Raw genomic sequence first — 20,176 nt, 5'->3', positions numbered from 1 at the left:
TGTTGCAGTTAAAAGGACATTTTTGTACTTAACACTTGCTTTCAAGTAGAAAAGTGTAATTATGTATTGTCAGCTCTCTGGTGCTATTATTCTACAAATGTCTAGATTATTATGCTATCATACAATGCTAAAATATCCATAGACACCAGTGAAACAATCAATAAATCAATATGGTTTTATCAGTGTCTTGTCCTAATATTCATACTATACTGTATACGGATGTTCGGTAACCATGTTGTGCCATTTTCTGGTCTCAGGTCTTGCTCGGTTATTTGTATTTTCCCCCTTATGAGCCTCGTCACCTATGCAATACCCATGAACCCGATCTCCACTGAAAACACCGAAGTCATCGGTTTCTCATCGGGTCCTTTCTAAATCGGTACGCAAATCAAGGGCCGTTTAAAGATTCGTGTTTCGAGCCACGTATTTTTAAAAAAGTTAGGATTAGTACTGTAACTTTCTGTATCACAAGACCATTGTTTTCATACATTTCATTGTATTCGGCACACTGCACTACTTGGACATACTGTAATGTAGTGCATACACCCTGGACACATCGCAGCTCTATTTATATTGAGCTCTGTCTGAGTTTATGTTATTCCATTTCGTTTGCACTATTATCTATTATTATGTAACCTTATTTTGTAACTTGAATTTTGTGATTTTTAGCCCCGGTGAGCTCGCAGAAAAGACATTTCATTGCCAGCTACTACTGCTGCACACTGTATTGTTGTGGATTTGATCAATCAACTTTGACTGATTGATGATTAAGCAAAAAGAAAAAATCTTAAATGTGAAAAAGAATCAGGGTTTTTTAAAGGGGGCACTATGCACCAAGATAACCCAGGTAATTCATAATTCGACTGCAAAACAACATTGGAAACTCTACCGTCTCACATGCAGACCAGGGGAATCTTGGAAAGGATTTTATACAACCGAACATGTAACCAACACACTCGGTACTTTTAATTACTCGATGTGATTAAATCAACGGGTTTGCATTTTGTGCAATTTGAGTTCGGTGGGGTGGAAGTTTTGCATTTGAAAATAGCGCCTCCCTTTTCGAAGTATGACGCAAATACAGAAAGATCGCGACCATCAGATCTTTCAATTGTGATCTTTGATAAGCTGACCCCAGTGGCAGAGAGCTGAAATGTTTTCTGATATATTGTCTGCATCTCCAGCGAAGACCTCTTTAAAGCTTCATTTGTCGAGAACGTTATAATGATCGTTACAAACGCTAGCAAAACTTGACTATGATTATGACTATGACTATGATGTGACTATAGATTACAATTGCAATTCGCGAGAAGTTTTCACCGAAACAAATTGCACCCGTTGTTTTCATCACATCGAGTAGTTAAAAGTACCGAGTGTGTTGGTACCTTTAAACTGGCTTATACAGTCACGTGATTACCAGAAAAAACAAGGCGCTATATCTCGGAACCGACAGCAGCAAATCGCTACTTTCAACAGCACAAACCGGCACAACGTAGCAGTAACGAATGAGATGGGTTTCATCGTTTGTGCTGTCTGTAGGGGGGGGGGGGGTCAACCTCAAGAAGATGCGTTTTTAAAAAGTTATGCCGACTCGCACTCTGTCCGAATTAGGAATACAACTGAACGGAAATTAACTGGATAAATGTCCCCTTTATGAACACACTTCTCACCTTGAAGAAGACTCTCCTGTAATCAACTTATCTGCCTTCGCTTTCAACCTTCATGCCTACTATCAGCTCGTGAGAATGTATTGTCATACGGAGGTGTTTGCTGGCGTTTCAATTTGCTCAGGTCGTCAACACAGCGAGATCTTCGAACACAGTGAAAGTTACCGCGATCTGCATTACAGCTATGATGTTAATATTATGAACAATCATTGTGAAATGCAAACACATCACAGTGCAATTCGATCAACGGCATTTCATCACAATTTAATGAGATTGTTTACAAGTTGAATTAATGAAATTTACGGTTCCGCTTTGCTGTAACTCTTTATCCTTGTCAAGGTTATATTTTATATTGTTTCAGTTTAGACTGACGATACAAGAACAAGTTGATCACGCAGCGTATCCGGGCAGGCAAGCCGTGTCACATGATTTCACTCGCACCACCGCGTCCGAAACCTCAGCATGTGAGAATCTTCTGGACTTCCTTACCTGCTCCTGATTGGCCCACAGCACAGCGCGCATCTCAGTGCGTGTATATAAGCCCCAGCAGCAGGACCGATAGTTATTCTTTCTCTTGAAGTGTTTTTGTGTGAAAAATGGGGAGAGGAGTGGGAGTGATGGATTTCCTTTTGCCTGGATTGTTAGCATGGCTCTGTGTTGCAGTGGCCCAAGCCCAGCTCAAGGGTCCAGGTGCTGTTTTTGGTGATGAGGAAGGTTATGATGGTTTTGAGCCAAATGTGGGTAGTCCTGTATTCCAGGAGACCCCACCAGATGGATACGATGGTTATTCTGCTGGAGAGGTGAGAGGGGTGCTAAATGGGGAAGAGCAGGACTTGATGGAAATGAGCTCTGATGCTGAGGGGGAAGAACTGGATAAGGACTCTGGTGCTGATGTGCAGAGAGATGAGGCAGCAGTGACAACTGGTCCCTCTGAAGCAGATCCTCCTTCATCTGATCCTGGTAGGGAGTTTCTTCAAATCTGTGGAGTGAATACAACTGCATGGTAGTAAAGTATTCTGCTGTCTTTCCTCCAAGAGGAAGTCTGGATGCATAGGAATGGTAATGACCAGTGGAATATCTGCATGACTCCTTGGCATATGGCTGCTCCTTTCCTTCAAGTAGGTTACAGCAGGAATTCCTTCTGAAGAAATCTTCATCCAGAGTGAAGTGCGTTCTTGTAGCTCTTCACAGGAGCAAGTAGATGTTTATGGCATGCTGAAAAGGGAACCAATCTGGCTGTGGAGCCTTTACCTGAAGATGATTCCACAGCTGGAACGGTTTCTTCTTTTCAGCATGGAATAAACCTTCACTTGGTCCCTTGCTGATGCAGCTACCAACGTGAATGTCTTGTGCCCAGTAACACTTCTTCATGCTGTCCTCTCTTCCCTCCCAGACTCTCAGGGTGACCCCGAGCAGCAGCAATCCCACAGCCGCCCCCTGCTGTCCTGTGGCAAGAGCAGCATGATGCTCAAGTTCTCTGTGAGGCGGTTCAGCCGAGTCTACCTGCTGAAGGGTGAGGTTCTGCCCTGAATGGATTGAGAAATCTTGTTCCATACAATGTATGGGGTGAAGACTTCTGTGACTATCTCTCCTAAATCTAGAAGTCTACAGTGCCTCCAAATGAATGTGCTTTTTTGCTCAATGGGTTGTCTCGCTAAATGGGTATGTCTTTGCACAAGATGCTCGAAACCACTTTTAGCAGGGGGATGTGCTCTGCTAGGTAAGAACAATACTAATGCTTGTGTGTCTGATTTTTATGAAGACGCAGGGTGTGTGCCATCGTGCATATTCTCCCGTTTCCAATGTAACCAAAGAACCTGCATGCATTCCAGTTCAGTACCTTTTGGTCAATTAAATTGAGAGAGGAGCAGGCAAGTGTGGAGGACCAGAACTAGGGGCATGATGCAGTAGATGTCCCTAGAAAGGGCAAGCTCTGTTTTCTTGCTTTCTGGTGCTGTACAGAGCTGCTGTGAAAGGCCACTTACCTGTAAGCCTCTAACACTCCACCTTCTCCCAGGCAAGATGGCTCCTCTCTCGGTCAACAGTCTCCCAAAGCACTGTGGGCACAAGGTGTGGACCACCCGGAGCTGGCTGGTGCTGGTGGCTTCCTACAAAGGGTGTTACATCAGGACCTGGGTAAGGGCAAGTTCTGGGTTTGGACTCCCTGGGAGCTTGTGAGAGCAATGGTGCCTTAGTTGCTCCAAATGGCTCTACATCAGTGCTTTTAACCTGCAACCTCTGTTCCCCACCACAGAGGAAGAACCAGCAGCAACACTATGCTCTGACAGTGAGATACTATGACAAAGAGGGGAAGAGATGGGTGACTGGCACGGTGTCCTGCCATGTTCCAGTTGCCCCTGCCCCTCCACCCCCTAGAGGCCTGACCATCTCCTGCAGTGAGGTGTGCATGACTGTGACCCTGCCTGCTGGCCCCCTGGAGGAGATCAAGGTTCAGGGTGAGTGACTGGGGAAGGAGGGTGTTACCTAGCAAGACTGCTGCTTGTTGGCCACTCATGGAACAGGGGGCTTGAAATGGCATTTTGAACGGTTCCAGTGCTCCCTAAGTGTGCCTTGACATTGTGCTGATTGCTGTTTGGAGCTTCCTTATGATGCCAGATGCACCTTAAAATGATAGTTGCCTCTATCCAGTGTGCTGGAATGCATACACGGCACCTGTTACTGATTTTAGCTTTTTGTACCTGCAATATATGAAATTGGGTTCTTGTGTACCCTGTGCAGCTTCTTCTGGCAGCCTGGTGTCTGTACTGGACACTCCAACCTGTGGATACTCCGTGACTGCAGGGCGGCACCTGAACACCCTGACCATCCTGTACACTGGCTGCCACGTTCGGCTTGTGGTGAGGCTGGGCTTGGGCTTTGCATTTCCTGAGTATTATATACACCGCCCTGTACTATGAGCAATGAACATGCCTTCCATTTCCAGTTCTACAATATGCCTGAAAGTAAGACCCTGTCTGAACAAATGGGTATTGGTCTAGATGAAGCTGGTTCAGATGACCAGTGTTAATTTAGCCTGGTGAGTCCCCAAGAGTTGGACTAAATTAGAGGGTGACTAGAAAGTGACTGATCAATTAAGAAACAAGAATTCTTGACAGGAGGTGTGGAATAGATTCCTTCCAGCCAGCCTGTTATCTGTCGGACATGAAGTAAATGGAACAGTGAACTTGATGTGCCAATACACTTCAGTAGGAGTTTTAGATGGCGTGACCTGTCGGATGAGTCACTCCAGGATGCTCAATGTGGAATATATTTGTGAGCATTTAGTCCTTAAAATAGGATGGGGAGGGGGGAATTAATACTGCACATCATTCACCTTCAGGTTGTGGGCTGTAGACATGACTTCTGCTGTTCTACAGAATAGCCCTTCTGGTAGTTCTGGGTACTTTCAGATCTGGAAATGGGGTTGGCTATCTGCAGATGTCGCCAGCACAGCTGCATGTCTTATCCCTCTTTTCTTCCTTGCAGGACCAACACTACACTGTGAAGGTGGTGTACCATCCCAATGATGGCCCAAGAGGAGAGATTGTGGTGTCCTGCCCTTATCGCCCCTACAAACCAAGGGAGGGTGAGTGAATAGGTTTGAGAGTTGGTAATGGAGCAACAGAGCTGTGCTGAAGGATCCAATTTGGTCTTCCCAGGATGTAAACTACCCAGGAGCCATCGGGTGCCCTGTGGTCCAGGGAGAATTTCTCCAGCCCACTGCCTGGCCAAGGGATGCTGTGTGGACCCAGAAACATCCTCTTGCTACTATCCACTGGAGGGTAGGGCTCTCCTTACTGACCCAGTCCCAGGCACCTTCCTGACCAGAATAATGAAGATCCTGACATGTTCCTCTCTCCCCAGAGTGCACTGCTGACAAGCACTTTGTCTTTGCTGTCCCTCGGACCATCTCTGTACCCCCTGTGGATCCTGCCAGCCTGGTGATTGCTGGCAACACATCCTGCACCCCAGTCATCTGTACCCCAGAATTTGCCATCTTCAAATTCCCTGTCACTGGCTGTGGGACCCATGCTTTTGTGAGTATACTGATCCCTTTAAAATTGCTTCTCCCAATAGTCTATGTAGGAGTATAGAATTCCTTTATTAGAAGGAGGAGGAACTGCTCAAGAGGCAGTTGATGGTTTCTGACCTTGCTCTCTGCTCAGGTGGTAGGACAGACCACCATCTACTTGGCTGAGGTGGAGACACTGGCAAGACGGAATATACAGAGCTATGGGGTCATTACCAGGGACAGCCCCTTCAGGTGAGCAGGGTTTTGATCATGGAGATTTATTGTGCTAGCAAGCCATATTCCTCCCCTCCTCCTGCTCTCAAGGCTGCTGGTGGAGTGTCGCTATGCTGAGGGGAACCTGGCCAGCACAGGCTACCTGGTGAAGAGCCCCTACCTGCCCTCTGCTGTCCTGTCCCAGGGAGTGTTTGGGGTGCAGCTCCGGATTGCTACAGGTGAGCTGCTGGATTCTCAACTGCTCTCCTCTGTAGAGGGGAGTGTACAATGCAACATGGCTTGAGGGGGTTAGAAATGACTGGCTATACTAGACTCCACTCTGCCATGGCTTTATGCTCCGGCCACAGCATACAGCTCCACCCATCCCTTCTCCTAATCCTCTAGACGAGAGCTACTCCAGGTTCTACCCTCAGTACCACCGCCCCCTCCGGCTCCTGCTGGGGAACCCAGTCTACCTGGAGGTGCGACTGCTGAACTCTCCAGACCCCAACCTGGTGCTGCTGGTGCACTACTGTGTTGCCTACCCCCGCTCTGGCCAGGCTGTCTGGGTGCTGCTCTATGATGGGTGAGGGGCTCCTACGTGTGCAGCTCTGTCCCTGGGCTGGTCAATGCGTTGCAGGCAGTGTCCTGATCTTGGTGCCTCTCCCTGCAGCTGCCCCAATCCTCTGGACTACGGCCACACGTCCACCCTCCACATCCACCCCAAGCTGCCTCTGCCCAAGCACCACCGCCGCTTCCACATCCAGACCTTCCAGTTCCTGGACAGCACCTCCTACTCCTACATCAATGAGGAGGTGAGGCTTTTTGAGGATGCAGGCTCTCTAGATCCCTGTAGAGCCACATTCTGAGTTGTCACTGTTATCCCCACTTTAAAATCCCTCTTGCCATTCCCCTCTCCTCCAGATCTACTTCATGTGCTCCACAGAGCTGTGTCTACCATCCGAGCGGCAGTGTGTGGAGGGCTGCTTTGATGGCCGCGGTGAGTGTCTGCAGTTTCATGTTCTTCCCCAGCATGGGTTCCTTCTGCCTGTGCTCATCTGATGCCTTGCTTTGAGCTGCTCAACAGTATCTTCCCGTTTCTCCTGCAGAAATCCCAGTGCTGGAGAACCCTGATGCTGACAGGCGCTGTGTCAGGACCCCCTGTCCTGGAAAGGAGAACGGCCCCAGGGACTGAGGGGTACATAGTGCACTCCTTGATCAGCTTTTTAATGCCGAGTATGTCAACAAAATACAATTGAAGATTGCCCTCTAGGGCATGGATGTATGTCTCATATCTAATGCCTACTGTAATTCCCAACTATAATGCTGCTCCTGTTGCAAGCTTCTTAAGGAAATGTCTCTTCCTGTGCTCAAAGAGGGTTTTATCCTCTTTCAGGTTCCTACCTACTGCCTTGTGTTCCAGGGACCAGCAGCCTATGTGTGGCTGGATGATTTTGTTGGAGGAAGTTCATCCTAATAAAGATGTTGCAAGTGGTGACTGTGTGCTGTGTAATTGGAGTTGTGGTGGGGGTGGGTGGCTGGGCTCTTGAGCAAGTAAAATAGATGCAGTTATCTATGGTGTGTCATGGGCTTACCAACTGTAAGGGTCTAATATTGCCTTCTGGTATTGACATTAGTTGCTACAGTGAGAGCCTGTCATTCCTTGGTATATGTAGGTTACTTCTAGTGTCTTGGGTGAAGTTGGCTTCAGCTCTCAAGTGTCAACCTGACTCCTAGATTCCAATAACCCTGTCTTGTGGGCTCCTTTCTGTTCTGGACACTTTGAGTCAGGGCAGTGTCTGCTTTTGCTAAAGCAGAGTGTTTTCACAAAAGGAACTTTAAGGTTTTTGCAAAGTATGCGACATCTAAGAGGAAATTTATACGTCTTTACCTTCTGCTCTACCTTGAAGGTGTGGGAGTTGGGGTAACCTCTAGCTTCCACAATGAGGTTGTGGACCTGTATCCTTAATGAAAGGTGTGTAAAATCCTGCTTGCATGAGTGATGTGATGTGATTCAGGCAGTGTTAACCAGAGTGTCTCTGTCAGTACAGACCTCACTGCTGCAATTACCTGCAAGACCATTGGTGTACAGGGTATCTCAACTTCTTGTTCCATGATGCTCTCTGCACCAGTGACAAGGTCATCTGGAATGGTTTGTGAGCAAGAGGCGTACCCTTAATCACTCCCTTTTAAGCATCTAGCTGTAGAAGTGGGTTTATTTAAATATGGATGATGACAGTTTATGAAAGAACTTGGATATAGGTTCACTTCTGTTTTGTGAAAATCACTTATTCTGCATCTGTGGGATGGTAGACTTTCCGATGTTTTGCGGATGTTATCCACTACCCGTGTGCACTTAAGTAAAGTAGTACGCCTTAAAAAAATCCTGTTTCTCCAACCCCCCCAGGTGACGAACGTGCTTTGCGTAGAAGACGCAACAACGATTTTCTTCGGAAAGTGGCCACTCCAAGCCTTTCGAAATACGTCCCTCGATAGACGGGTTGAATCTTTGCACGTCCCTTGGTGCACATGTCTAAGAGAACGAGAAACCGATTACTTCTTCCAATTTTAATCAATCACACCGCGACGAAGTATGAAGTGCTAGATCAAGCCTCTTTGTACGAATATGCAATTGTTTGCGAATGTTCAGTTTTTAATGCTACATCCGCAGCTCTTCTGATTAGGGTATGATAGGGCGCGCATTTTTTTCCCCGTTCACACAAAAGCACAGACGATACTAACAATACAACATTAACCGCCGGCCCCCACCCGTGCAACAGAAAATTACAGAGTTGTCCTCACACCGGTAATGGAGTGCTTGCGCTCGGCAGACGGGGTTACTGCCTGTCAAGGTCGCCTTGGATGGTCACTTGATCACCCGTAAAAAGAAGGTGCTACTGTATATCTCGAGAACGAAAGCTGCAGAAACGCACGCCCCGGCACAAGCGCAGCACTAAAGAATGAGGTGAGTTTCAGCGTTTGTGGGAGGGCCAGCTTCACGCTGCTGTTCCAAGATGGGATCTCTTGTTTCGCTGGCAACTCATTAGTTCTGAGGAGGTCTTTCAATTTTTTTGTTTTAAAGCGAGATGTTAACCGGCTTTTATAGCGCTCTTTGGTATCTTGACATTAAAATACCGAAAGGTACGCTTCGTTATCAAATGGTCCAGCGAGAGAGCATTGTAGGACTCAACTGGAATTAGCAGACATTTGCAGCATTAAGTTCTTCGTGAGGAGGACGTCTTTTTTTCAGCAAAACCTTTTTTTATTAGTCCGGTAAAGTAACGGACAGTGTCGCCTGCTGCTGTCCGGGTCATTGATATTTGAGGGAAAAAATGGTCTCCTTGCGGTGATACAGTACATACAATTTCTCTATTGCATACAACTGACTATGATTAGTAGTGTTTAGGAAAGTGATTTAACGCGTAGTTGCGTTTCCTGGCAGTTGTGGTTTTCGTCATTATCTCTACTCGGGGTCACACCGTGTTTCAAGCTCTCCCCCAACATTGCCTTTCGTAAACGGTAAAGCACGTCTTAAGGAGTTACGAAGGACCTTGTTTTCGTTCTAATAAAGCGTCTTCATCGTTCTGTGAAACAGTATCTATGATTACACAGAACCTGAATGCGCAGCAGTTTTGCTGTGTGTGAAATATTTCTCTTCTCAAGCTGTATGAAAGCCTTTGTCAGGTTTCTTTGGTGTCCAGGCGATCAAGAAATAAGACGAATTTGTTTGCTGGCTTTACACAGAGCTCAGGCGATTTGCGAGCGTGATCTTGGAGCATTGTGGGTCAGTATCTGCACTGTAAGAGGCATTTTGAGTAATGGGGTGTAAAACCCCGCTTTGATAAACGCTTTAATAAGACCGTAAAAACGTAAACGGTCTTTTAACAGGCTATAATAATGGAAATGTTTAACTTGTTTTATTGAATTATACTACTCTTCATTGCAGTCAGTACTGTAACTCTATCGTTGTCAAAGTTAGACTTTTGTTGTTTTACTTTAGTCCTCTCATTCAGGAAGAAGTACTGTAGCTCACACACTGCTGACCCGCGTGTTAGTGGAGGTTCTACCCTCAGTACCACCGGCCCCTCCGGCTCCTGCTGGGGAACCCATGCTACCTGGAGGTGCAACTGCTGAACGCTCCAGACCCCAACCTGGTGCTGCTGGTGCACTACTGTGTTGCCTACCCCCGCTCTGGCCAGGCTGTCTGGGTGCTGCTCTATGATGGGTGAGGAGATAAGACTTTATTGATCCCGAAGGGAAATTGATGTGTTACAGCAGCCCAAGACAAGCAAAAAAACAAACAAAACAACAGACATCAGGATACATGAAAAATTAGAATATGTACAGTAATACAAAATAAATATAAAATTAAATAAATAAAAATAAATACATAGGTGTGTGCAAAATATGATCATAGTCACTGTAAAAACAATAAAATATGTGCAAAATGTGCATAGGTTTATACAGACTGATTGTCCAAAATGTACAATGGAGCAACATGCTGTCCATAGACGAGCAGATGAAGGGCTAACAGTCCTGGCCTAGAGCAGCGTTATACAGCCGCTGGGAGGAAAGACCTGCGGAAACGTTCCCTTGAACACCGGAGCTGGAGCAGTCTGTTGCTAAAAGTGCTCCGCTGCCCAATAACAGTCCCATGAAGCAGATGAGAGGTGTTGTTCATGATGGCTGTGAGCTTGGTCAGCATTCTCCTCTCAGCCACCACCTCCAGGGGGTCAAGGCTCAGAGCCAGCCTTCTTGATAAGTTTATTGAGCCTATTTACATCTCTTGCCATGATGCTGCTGCCCCAGGACACAACAGCGTAGAAGATGGCCGCCGCCACCACTGATTCATGAAAAATGTGTAGCAGTGTTCCACACACACCAAAGGACCTGAGTCTCCTAAGAAAATAGTTGGCTCTGACCTTTCTTGTACAGGGCGTCAGTGTCACCAGACCACTCCAGTTTATCATCCAGGTGTACCCCTAAGTACTTGTAGGAATGTCCTCACTCTGGATGGAAACAGGGTTCAGCGGAGACTTATTCCTTCGAAAGTCCAGTACCATTTCTTTGGTCCTGCTGGTGTTAAGCTGGAGATGGTTAAGATGACACCACTCCACAAAGTTGGTAATCAAGCTCCTATTGCTCCTCCCTCCCCTCTGTAATACACCCCACAATTGCAGAGTCATCTGAAAACTTCTGCAGAGGACATGCCTCAGAGTTGTACCTGAAGTCAGAGGTGTAAAAGGTGAACAGGAATGGAGCAAGGACAGTCCCCTGTGAGGCCCCAGTACTGCTAACAACCATTTTGGACACACAGCTCTGTAGCCGTACATACTGTGGCCTGCAGGTCAGATAGTCTATAATCCAGGACAGGATTATAGACTATAATGGGAGTGTCCACCTGCGCCACCCTTAGCTTATCTCTCAGTAAAGGTGGATGGATGGTGTTAAAGGCACTGGAGAAGTCAAAGAACATGACTCTCACAATGCTCCCCTTCTTCTCCAGGTGAGAGTTAGCTCTGTGTAGCAGATAGATGACTGCATCCTCCACTCCCAAGTGTGACCGGTAGGCGATATTTAAGCTCTTCTCTATTATGGGTTCCTTCTGTGAGCCCTGTGATCCCTTGCTGTGAGCTTCTCCATAGTATCTTTGCCTTGGGAACCTGCTGACTGCTCCTCTCTTGAAGACATTCCAGTGCTGGAGAACCCAGATGCCGACAGGCACCGTGTCAGGACCCCCTGCCCAGGAAAGGATGAGGGCCCCAGGGACTGAAGGGTAATTATTGTTGTGGGAAATCCTTCATCCAAGGAGCAGGACACAGTCTTTCGTGGATTAAGATGTTTTATTGAGCATCAACGCGCGTTGGGTCTGCCCCGCAGAACAGACAAACCGCAAAGGTTTCCCAGCTCTTATATACAGTATGATCTCAGGAAGATGGTTTGTTTCACAGCTTCATGTGTATTCGTCTTGCCCTTTGATATGTAGCATGAGTTGACCAGTTGGTCCTGTCTCAAGTCCTGTCCTTTGATGTGTAGCTGTCCTTTGATATGTAACATGAGTTGACCTGCTAAGTCCTGTCCCAAGTCTTGTCCTTTGATCTGTAGCTGCAATTGTTGGAGCTGCTTAAGATATATTAAGACAGCCGACATATTACACAATGTGCTTGAATTAATACTGTAGTGTTGAATAGAGATAAATTATATATTTTCCATCAATAATATATATATATAATTGTTTTATGTTCTACTTCATTATCTCCTAGCAGTTGCTTCCACTAATGGCTGCATAATTTCCCTGATCCATATCTGTCAGATTTTAGTGTGAGTGGTCTGTAGACTATGGATTTCTTGAAGTTGTGTATGTACTGTAGTAATGGACGCTTGATGTATGAATTACTTTTGTGAATTCAATGGAATTTCTCCTTGATCAGTTTGTTGCCCACTCACTGTTTATCTTTGTTTTTCAGGGTCCTAGGAACTGGCTCTGGGTCCAAGATGTTGGAGAAAGTGAATCCTAATAAAAATGTTGAACTGGATGTCTTCTATTGTCTGGTGGATGTGGGAGCCGAGTTAATTAAAATCTCTCCAATGAATATAGTAATATCCCAATGTCTCTGGGCTATACTTGTTTACTGGAATTGCTCTATTTTGAAGGATCTAAATTTCTAGATGGTGTAAACCACTGATTTTTTATACAGTTCTTTCCCAAAGCACAGGGGAAGGCCTGTATTTGCTGAAATGAGTGCATATCTGCATGTCAAGAATTGAATTTCATGAAGCAGTTCTTTCCGGGCCCTATGCAGACAATACGATCCAGTTGGTGAAGACACAGTAGGAATAAAATCATGCAGGAGAAGGGATGGAGACAAGGGGGCGTGTCCAAGGAGTGCAGGTGTCCAGGGGAAGTGAGTCCGGGGCAAACAATCCATATAGGAAATCCAAATGGGTAATCAGAAAAAAAGGCAGAAATCCATGGCCAGGTGAACCATCCGGGGTTGGGGGGAGAACAGGAACTGGGTTGGAACCGGCGAAGGGAATCAGGATCAGAAAGTTAAAAGCATAATGGAGCCAGACACAGCAGGATCCTGGGCTCTCATGAAGCGGAATTCAATGAAGAACCCCAGGTGACGTCTACGCCTGGCATTTAAGGTGGAACTAAAGAGGGGCTGGAATAAGGGACAAGGTGTGGGGAATGAGGTAGAACGAGGAAGGCCTGGAGTGCCCTTAAGAGGAGGAGTAGCGATCGTGACATCAAGGAGTGTACAGCATGAACTCCTCAGTAGTGACGAGGTACTCAAGGCAGCTATTGACTCCATTTACAGCCACTGCTGTATAAACCCACTCAGCAGGAGGTTGGCTTTTGTGTTCACAGAAACAATCAGTTCCCCAGTACAAAAACACATGCTAGTAAGAGAAGGGGGCACCAGCTGTGTAATAAATCAGTTGCTCTTGACCTCTGCTGCATATGGTGTCTGGACCCAAAGCTGGAGCTTGAAATTTCCTGAAGATCCTCAAGACAAAAGTAACCCAAATTGCTCCATGTAAACAGCCAGCTGTCTACTCAGTTACAAGAGTAACTGCGTTGGAAGACCATTACTAGTCTAAATAGTGAAATACTAGCCTTCAACATTGTATTCTGAAGGGGGGGTTTGCAATTGTAAGCCAGGCTCTAGCTGTACAGCAGTTGACTTCTATTCTGGAGTCACTACATCTGGGCAGACTTGTTGCTGTCAAAGCTTCCAAAACTGGTGAGGTACCTGCATATGCGGGTAGTACCTGACGACTGGGGCTCCTGGTGCCCCCACAAACGTGCTGGGTTTTGTTCCAGCAGTTACTCCCCCTTCCATGACATCATGTTAATTTGAAGTGTTTGTTCCCACCTTTAACATGTTGGGGCTTTAAGTATTTCGGAAGTGAAAGAAAATCCCAAACTTTTCTGGAAGAGGGGAAAAAATACCCATATTCAACGGAAGCAACTTCTTAGATCAATTAACACTTCAATCATCTAGCAATGGTGGAATGGGATGAAAACCAGCAGGTGTGTGTGAGGAGGGGCAGAAGGACACTGTCTGAGAACTAGTTGCCCCGAAACAGAAAACCCATCTCATGTAATCAGAGATGTAAACAGCCTGTGAGGTCAAGCTTCTTCACAGTCCTCTTCAGAGACACGTAAAAGAGACCCATATACAGTACCCCTATAGAAGGTGGATTTACACCAATACAAGCGAAATGTTGAGGGAAAAAAACACCAGTTTATTAGGGTGGGATATCCTTGCCTTATTAACACAATATACAAGAAAGTAAGATTACATTTACGCTAAACTGTTGCAGGACAGCGTTAATGGTAAAAGTGCTTACTATGTAAAGGACAAGTTAAAACGTATTTAACATTATAGGATGAGACAGAAGTTCTGTTTTCGCCATCTTATGCGGACGTATTCGATCCACATAATGTTTTCTCATATAAACAGACAAATAGTGTCGCTTGTTGCAGCCGGTGCCAAGAATAGGTCCCGGCTTATTGCGGAGCTGGGTACAGACACGACCAGATTAATTAAGACGGGCTATGGGGAGTGGTGGTAGGAGAGATGATCCTCGCTGTTTGTGTTTTAACACGTGTAAAATGAGCTGCATTTCCCACAAGCTACAGCAATGTGTTCGCATGAAAATATGTTCTCATTAATAGCATTTCTCTTTGCTACGCTCGTTCCCCTGGATAAAGAGTTTTACACAGCCTTAATGACATTAGTTTCGCTTCTCCCGTTAAAGCTTTTTATCGCATCTTCATTTATCAATGAAAAAAAAATCTCTGATTAAGAGAACACCAAGGAAGCACATTTTTTTCTATGGAAATCTTTTTCGCTTTACGAATGTATTTCTTAGGTTTTGATTAGGTTCATACAATCGATAAATAATACAGTGTGTTTTCCAGCTTTTCACTGAGCTCATACAGTAGCAAGATCTTCGAACTCGGTAAATAATACCGCGATGATCACAGCAACAGTCATGCTGTATAAGATCAATGCGGAACTTACGCTTCCATTTTACGCTGAAGTTTATGAACAGCATTTCATCAATCTTTAATAATGGGATTGTTGACAGTTTGTATTAATGAGATTTACCACTCCCGTTTAATGCAGTCAATACTGTAACTCTATATCTTATTGAACGTTAGACTTTAATTGGTTTAGTTTAGTAGGCTGATTCAGAACAATGTAGCTAAACGCTGTCCCGTACATATCTGCGCCGTCATCTTGTGTCACGAGATCTCATCCTCAACCCCAATACAAACTTCAGCGCGTGAGAATGTCGTGATCTGCTTACCGGACGCTGATTGGCTTACAGGACCGCGCGCGCTTCAAAGTGCCTGAATATAAACCCCAGCCGCAGAGCAGAAAGTTATGCTTTCTCTAGAGTTTGTATTTGATTTCTTTGGAAATGGGTGCTGGTGGTACTGTTGGGGCTTTATTCTTGCCTGCATTTTTAGCATGGCTCTGTGTTGGAGTGGTACAAGCCCAGCTCAAGGGTGGTCTTTTTGATGAAGAGGAGGGTTATGATGGTTTTGAGGCAAGTTTGGGTAGTCCTCTGTTCCAGGAGTCTCCAGAAGATGGATATGAAGGTCATTCTGTGGGAAGTGGAGTAGGTGTGAGAGGGGAGTCAGTAGCACAGAGTAGGAAGGAGCAGGACTTGATGGCAATGGGCTCTGACTCTGAGGGAGAGGAGGAGATGGACAAGGACTTGAGTGCTGATGTGGCTTCTGAGAGCATCACAGGCATGCAGAGAGATGTAGCAGCTGTGACATCTGGCCCCTCTGGAGTTGAGGACCCTTCACCTGAAAGTGGTAAGGTAGTGTTCACTCTCAGCTGAAGCAAGGGGATGGACACTTCTATATAGATCAGCTGGTTCTTTCCCCCCAACACTCCACTCAGCCTAACACCTATAATGCATCTCATTCCTTGTCCTGTTGCTTTCCCAGACTCTCAGGGAGACCCCGAGCAGCAGCAATCCCACAGCCGCCCCCTGCTGTCCTGTGGCAAGAGCAGCATGATGCTCAAGTTCTCTGTGAGGAGGTTCAGCCGAGTCTACCTGCTGAAGGGTGAGGTTCTGTCCTGTCCACTGTACCTGCATCCTGCAGCATAAGCTGACTGTAGTGGTATAACATGAGCAAGCAGCTGTGACAGGCTGGAGTGGGGGACTTGCTGTAAGTTCCCACAGGAGGAGGCAGAGAACAAATGCATTAACAGGACTTGAGAGGAACCATCTGCAAGGGATGTCATTGTGTTACTTAAAGCTAGAGTGAGCTTAGCTGTATGAGTTTAACCCCCCTCTTTCCTACTTCTCCCAGGTAAAATGCCTCCTCTCTTGGTCAGTAGCCTCCCCAAGAGATGTGGGCACAAGGTGTGGACCACCAGGAGCTGGCTGGTGCTGGTGGCTTCCTACAAAGGGTGTTACGTCAGGACCTGGGTAAGGAGCCAGTCTGGTGCTCAAACATTCCTGGGTGAGGTTTGTCAGTGAGGAATTGATCCTGTGATGCTCTTCTCCACTGCAGAGGAGGAACCAAAGGCAACACTATGCCCTGACAGTGAGATACTATGACAAAGAGCAGAGGAAATGGGTGACTGGCACTGTGTCCTGCCATGTTCCAGTTGCCCCTCCTCCCCCACCCCCCAGAGGCCTGACCATCTCCTGCAGTGAGGTGTGCATGACTGTGACCCTGCCTGCTGGCCCCCTGGAGGAGATCAAGGTTCAGAGTGAGTGATTGGCAGTGAGAGTGCCACTTCAGCAGGGTGTTGGTGCATTTCCCTGGTAACATGCACTCTATTGCTGAGTAGATGTGAATATATTTTACCACCTTCTTAGGCCATGAAATCTGACCATAAATCTTGTGGTCCCTGTGCAGGTTCCTCTGGCAGTCTGGTGTCTGTTCTGGACACTCCATCCTGTGGATACTCCGTGACTGCAGGGCAGCACCTGAACACCCTCTCAATCCTGTACACTGGCTGCTATGTCCGGCTTGTGGTGAGGAGCTTCACTTCATGGTGTCATGAACAGAACTTGGTTGGACCATTAACTAAGAACTTTGTCATCCTAGCAGACAATTGTGGGTGTTTCAGTAAGGTGACTGAGCTTAGTATCTTGACTTACCTCTTAAAGGCGAATAATACCTTTTGGCTGTACATTTGGCATGTATTTGGAGTTTTTAAACAAGTACAGCTATTTTGGCATGGGGGTTGGGGGGGGGGATTGTTTAGGCTGTGGAGCCTTTCTTCATGTGTAGGGTACTCGCACCCAAAGAGTTTTACAGCTGAAGTGTTTTATCCATCTCTTTCCGGCATGGAATAATCCTTTACTTGCTCCTTAGCAGCCTATGCATACTAATGTAGCTAGCTACTTGCTAAGACTTCCAGCAGGCACTCCAAATCAGACTACAGCTGGTCCCTGAGCAGAAGGAATTGCATTTGATAGTATCTTCAACTTCTCATCAGTGGATTAATGGCCTTTATTGTTGTAGGATCACCGCTACACTGTCAAGGTAGTGTATGTTCCGAGAGATGGACCAAGAGGAGAGATTGTGGTGTCCTGTCCCTATCGCCCCTACAGACCAAGGGAGGGTGAGTGAATAGGTCTCTTTGGCTTAGACATTCCTTCCCTGGTTGTGCTGACGTGTCTAATCCGATCACTGTAGGCTGCAAGATACCCAGGAGCCATCAGGTGGCCTGTGGTCCAGAGAGGCTCTCCACAGCCCATTGCTTGGCCAAGGGATGCTGTGTGGACCCAGAAACATCCTCTTGCTATTATCCACTGGAGGGTAGGCCTTTTCCATACCATCCTAGTCTTGGGCAACTCCCCCCCCCCCCCCCCCCCCCCCCCCCAAAATGGAAATGGACAAACTCTGACATGCCCTTCTGTCCCCAGAATGCACTGCTGACAAGCACTTTGTCTTTGCTGTCCCTCGGACCATCTCTGTACCCCCTGTGGATCCTGCCAGCCTGGTGATTGCTGGCAATGCTTCCTGCACCCCTGTCATCTGTACCTCAGAATTTGCCATCTTCAAATTCCCTGTCACTGGCTGTGGGACCCATGCTTTTGTGAGTACAGTGGGGGGGAAAAGGACCAGTTAAGAAGCCCTAAAATTTAGACTGGATGGGGTTCCTCTGAACAGGAGGACTACCCTCCTGTGGGTGGTTATTAAGCATGGACTGACCCTGCTTCTACCTTGTCTCTGCTCAGGTGGTGGGAGAGACCACCATCTACCTGGCTGAGGTGGAGACTCTGGTCAGGCGGAACATCCAGAGCTATGGAGTCATTACCAGGGACAGCCCCTTCAGGTGAGCAGGGATACCATGTAGTTCTGAGCTCCATTTTGTGATCTCAGGTCTGTTTAGGTAGTAGCACTTGTGTAATCCTCCTGCTCTCCAGGCTGCTGGTGGAGTGTCGCTATGCTGAGGGGAACCTGGCCAGCACAGGCTACCTGGTGAAGAGCCCCTACCTGCCCTCTGCTGTCCTGTCCCAGGGAGTGTTTGGGGTGCAGCTCCAGATTGCTACAGGTGATGCATCTTGGCGGAAGGGCAATCGCTAAAAATCTACGGTTTGGGTTGACCGCCTGCTTTCTGTACCCTTCCCAACATGGAGAAGGGTTCTCTAGCATTTCATACTGCTGTACCATCTTCTAGACGAGAGCTACTCCAGGTTCTACCCTCAGTACCACCGGCCCCTCCGGCTCCTGCTGGGGAACCCAGTCTACCTGGAGGTGCGACTGCTGAACTCTCCGGACCCCAACCTGGTGCTGCTGGTGCACTACTGTGTTGCCTATCCCCGGTCTGGCCAGGCTGTCTGGGTGCTGCTCTATGATGGGTGAGGGGCTCCTACATGTGCAGCTCTGTCCCTGGGCTGGTCAGGGCACTGCCTGTAAGCCACTGATCTTGGTGCCTCTCTCTGCAGCTGCCCCAATCCTCTGGACTACGGCCACACGTCCACCCTCCACATCCACCCCAAGCTGCCTCTGCCCAAGCACCACCGCCGCTTCCACATCCAGACCTTCCAGTTCCTGGACAGCACCTCCTACTCCTACATCAATGAGGAGGTGAGGCTTTTTGAGGATGCAGGCTCTCTAGATCCCTGTAGAGGCACATGCTGAGTTGTCATGGTTGCCCTCACTTTAAAATCCCTCTTGCCATTCCCCTCTCCTCCAGATCTACTTCATGTGCTCCACAGAGCTGTGTCTACCATCTGAGCGGCAGTGTGTGGAGGGCTGCTTTGATGGCCGTGGTGAGTCTGCAGTTTCATGTTCTTCCCCAGCATGGGTTCCTTCTGCCTGTGCTCATCTGATGCCTTGCTTTGAGCTGCTCAACAGTATCTTCCTGTTTCTCCTGCAGTAATCCCAGTGCTGGAGAACCCTGATGCTGACAGGCGCTGTGTCAGGACCCCCTGTCCAGGAAAGGAGAATGGCCCCAGGGACTGAGGGGTACATAGTGCACTCCTTGATCAGCCTTTTAATGCTGTGTAATGTCAATACAATTGAAGATTCCCTTCTAGGGCATGGGTCTACTTCTTATTGTATCTAAGGCCTACTGTAATTCACCTCTATAGTCTTGTTTCTTAAGGAAATCTCTATTCCTGCACTCAAAGAGGGTTTTATCCTTTTTCAGGTTCCTGCCTTGTTCCAGGGGCCAGCCTCTGTGTTGAAATGGTTTTGTTGGAGGAAGTCAATCCTAATAAAGATATTGCAAGTGATGACTGTGTGCTGTGTAATTGGAGATTGGTGGGGGGGTAGCTGGGTTTTTGAGTAAGTAAAATGGATGCAATTATCCATGATATGTCATGGGCTTACCAACTGTAAGGTTTGAATAGTGCCTTCTGTTATTTTTTTTTTTAGTTGCTATAGTGTTACCCTGTCATTCCTTGGCCAATATGGGTTCACTGCCCCCATCACCCTCAGTCTACTGGAATAGTAGAATGAAGGAACAGAACTCGGAAAGGTTTCTGGCTGCAACATGTTAAATTGCATCGGAGCTCATGGCCCACTGACCTCCAGGATCCATCTGTTTAGTTACCATGGTTCTCCAAATAACCCATCTTTCAGTTTCCCAGTGCTCCCAGGTCTCTTTCTCTACAGTAATGTGGATTCCTAATCTCTGGTTGCCGTAAGCATCCCTTGCAATGTAGAGGGTCTCCCAGGCTGCATGCGAGGAGGTAACACAGAATCCACAAACCATTTTCAACACTATGCCTCCTTGGCAGCACATGAGTGGTACACTTTTATGGTCATGAAGGCATACTCTTG

General features: G+C 47.0%; 3 protein-coding genes across 3 annotated transcripts in view; 2 read left to right on the top strand and 1 right to left on the bottom strand.

Moving 5' to 3' along the window:
* The window catches only part of LOC148660044 (zona pellucida sperm-binding protein 4-like), a 50,668-nt gene that overhangs the window by 1,854 nt on the left and 28,638 nt on the right, over window positions 1-20,176 (bottom strand). The gene's annotated exons all lie outside the window — the stretch shown is intronic.
* LOC148660047 (zona pellucida sperm-binding protein 4-like) lies at window positions 2,228-7,520 on the top strand. The gene is made up of 15 exons (XM_088637619.1): window positions 2,228-2,627; window positions 3,061-3,180; window positions 3,685-3,803; window positions 3,922-4,123; window positions 4,407-4,525; window positions 5,154-5,253; window positions 5,327-5,449; window positions 5,532-5,704; window positions 5,834-5,931; window positions 6,004-6,131; window positions 6,298-6,478; window positions 6,566-6,707; window positions 6,817-6,892; window positions 7,002-7,090; window positions 7,289-7,520. Exons 1-14 carry the CDS (start codon window positions 2,264-2,266, stop codon window positions 7,085-7,087), a joined length of 2,031 nt encoding a protein of 676 aa, XP_088493745.1. The 5' UTR covers window positions 2,228-2,263; the 3' UTR covers window positions 7,088-7,090; window positions 7,289-7,520.
* Window positions 15,284-19,364, top strand: LOC148660046 (zona pellucida sperm-binding protein 4-like). The gene is made up of 14 exons (XM_088637612.1): window positions 15,284-15,733; window positions 15,869-15,988; window positions 16,238-16,356; window positions 16,442-16,643; window positions 16,793-16,911; window positions 17,405-17,504; window positions 17,579-17,701; window positions 17,809-17,981; window positions 18,124-18,221; window positions 18,313-18,440; window positions 18,567-18,747; window positions 18,835-18,976; window positions 19,086-19,161; window positions 19,269-19,364. The coding sequence occupies exons 1-14, from the start codon at window positions 15,331-15,333 to the stop codon at window positions 19,352-19,354; spliced, it is 2,070 nt and encodes a 689-aa protein (XP_088493738.1). The 5' UTR covers window positions 15,284-15,330; the 3' UTR covers window positions 19,355-19,364.

The sequence above is a fragment of the Lepisosteus platostomus genome, chromosome 6 (assembly GCF_059453375.1).
Source record: "Lepisosteus platostomus isolate fLepPlt1 chromosome 6, fLepPlt1.hap1, whole genome shotgun sequence".
Lineage (NCBI taxonomy): Eukaryota > Metazoa > Chordata > Actinopteri > Semionotiformes > Lepisosteidae > Lepisosteus > Lepisosteus platostomus.
Note: the sequence above shows the minus strand (reverse complement) of the source record. Positions and strands in the feature narration are given on the sequence as shown.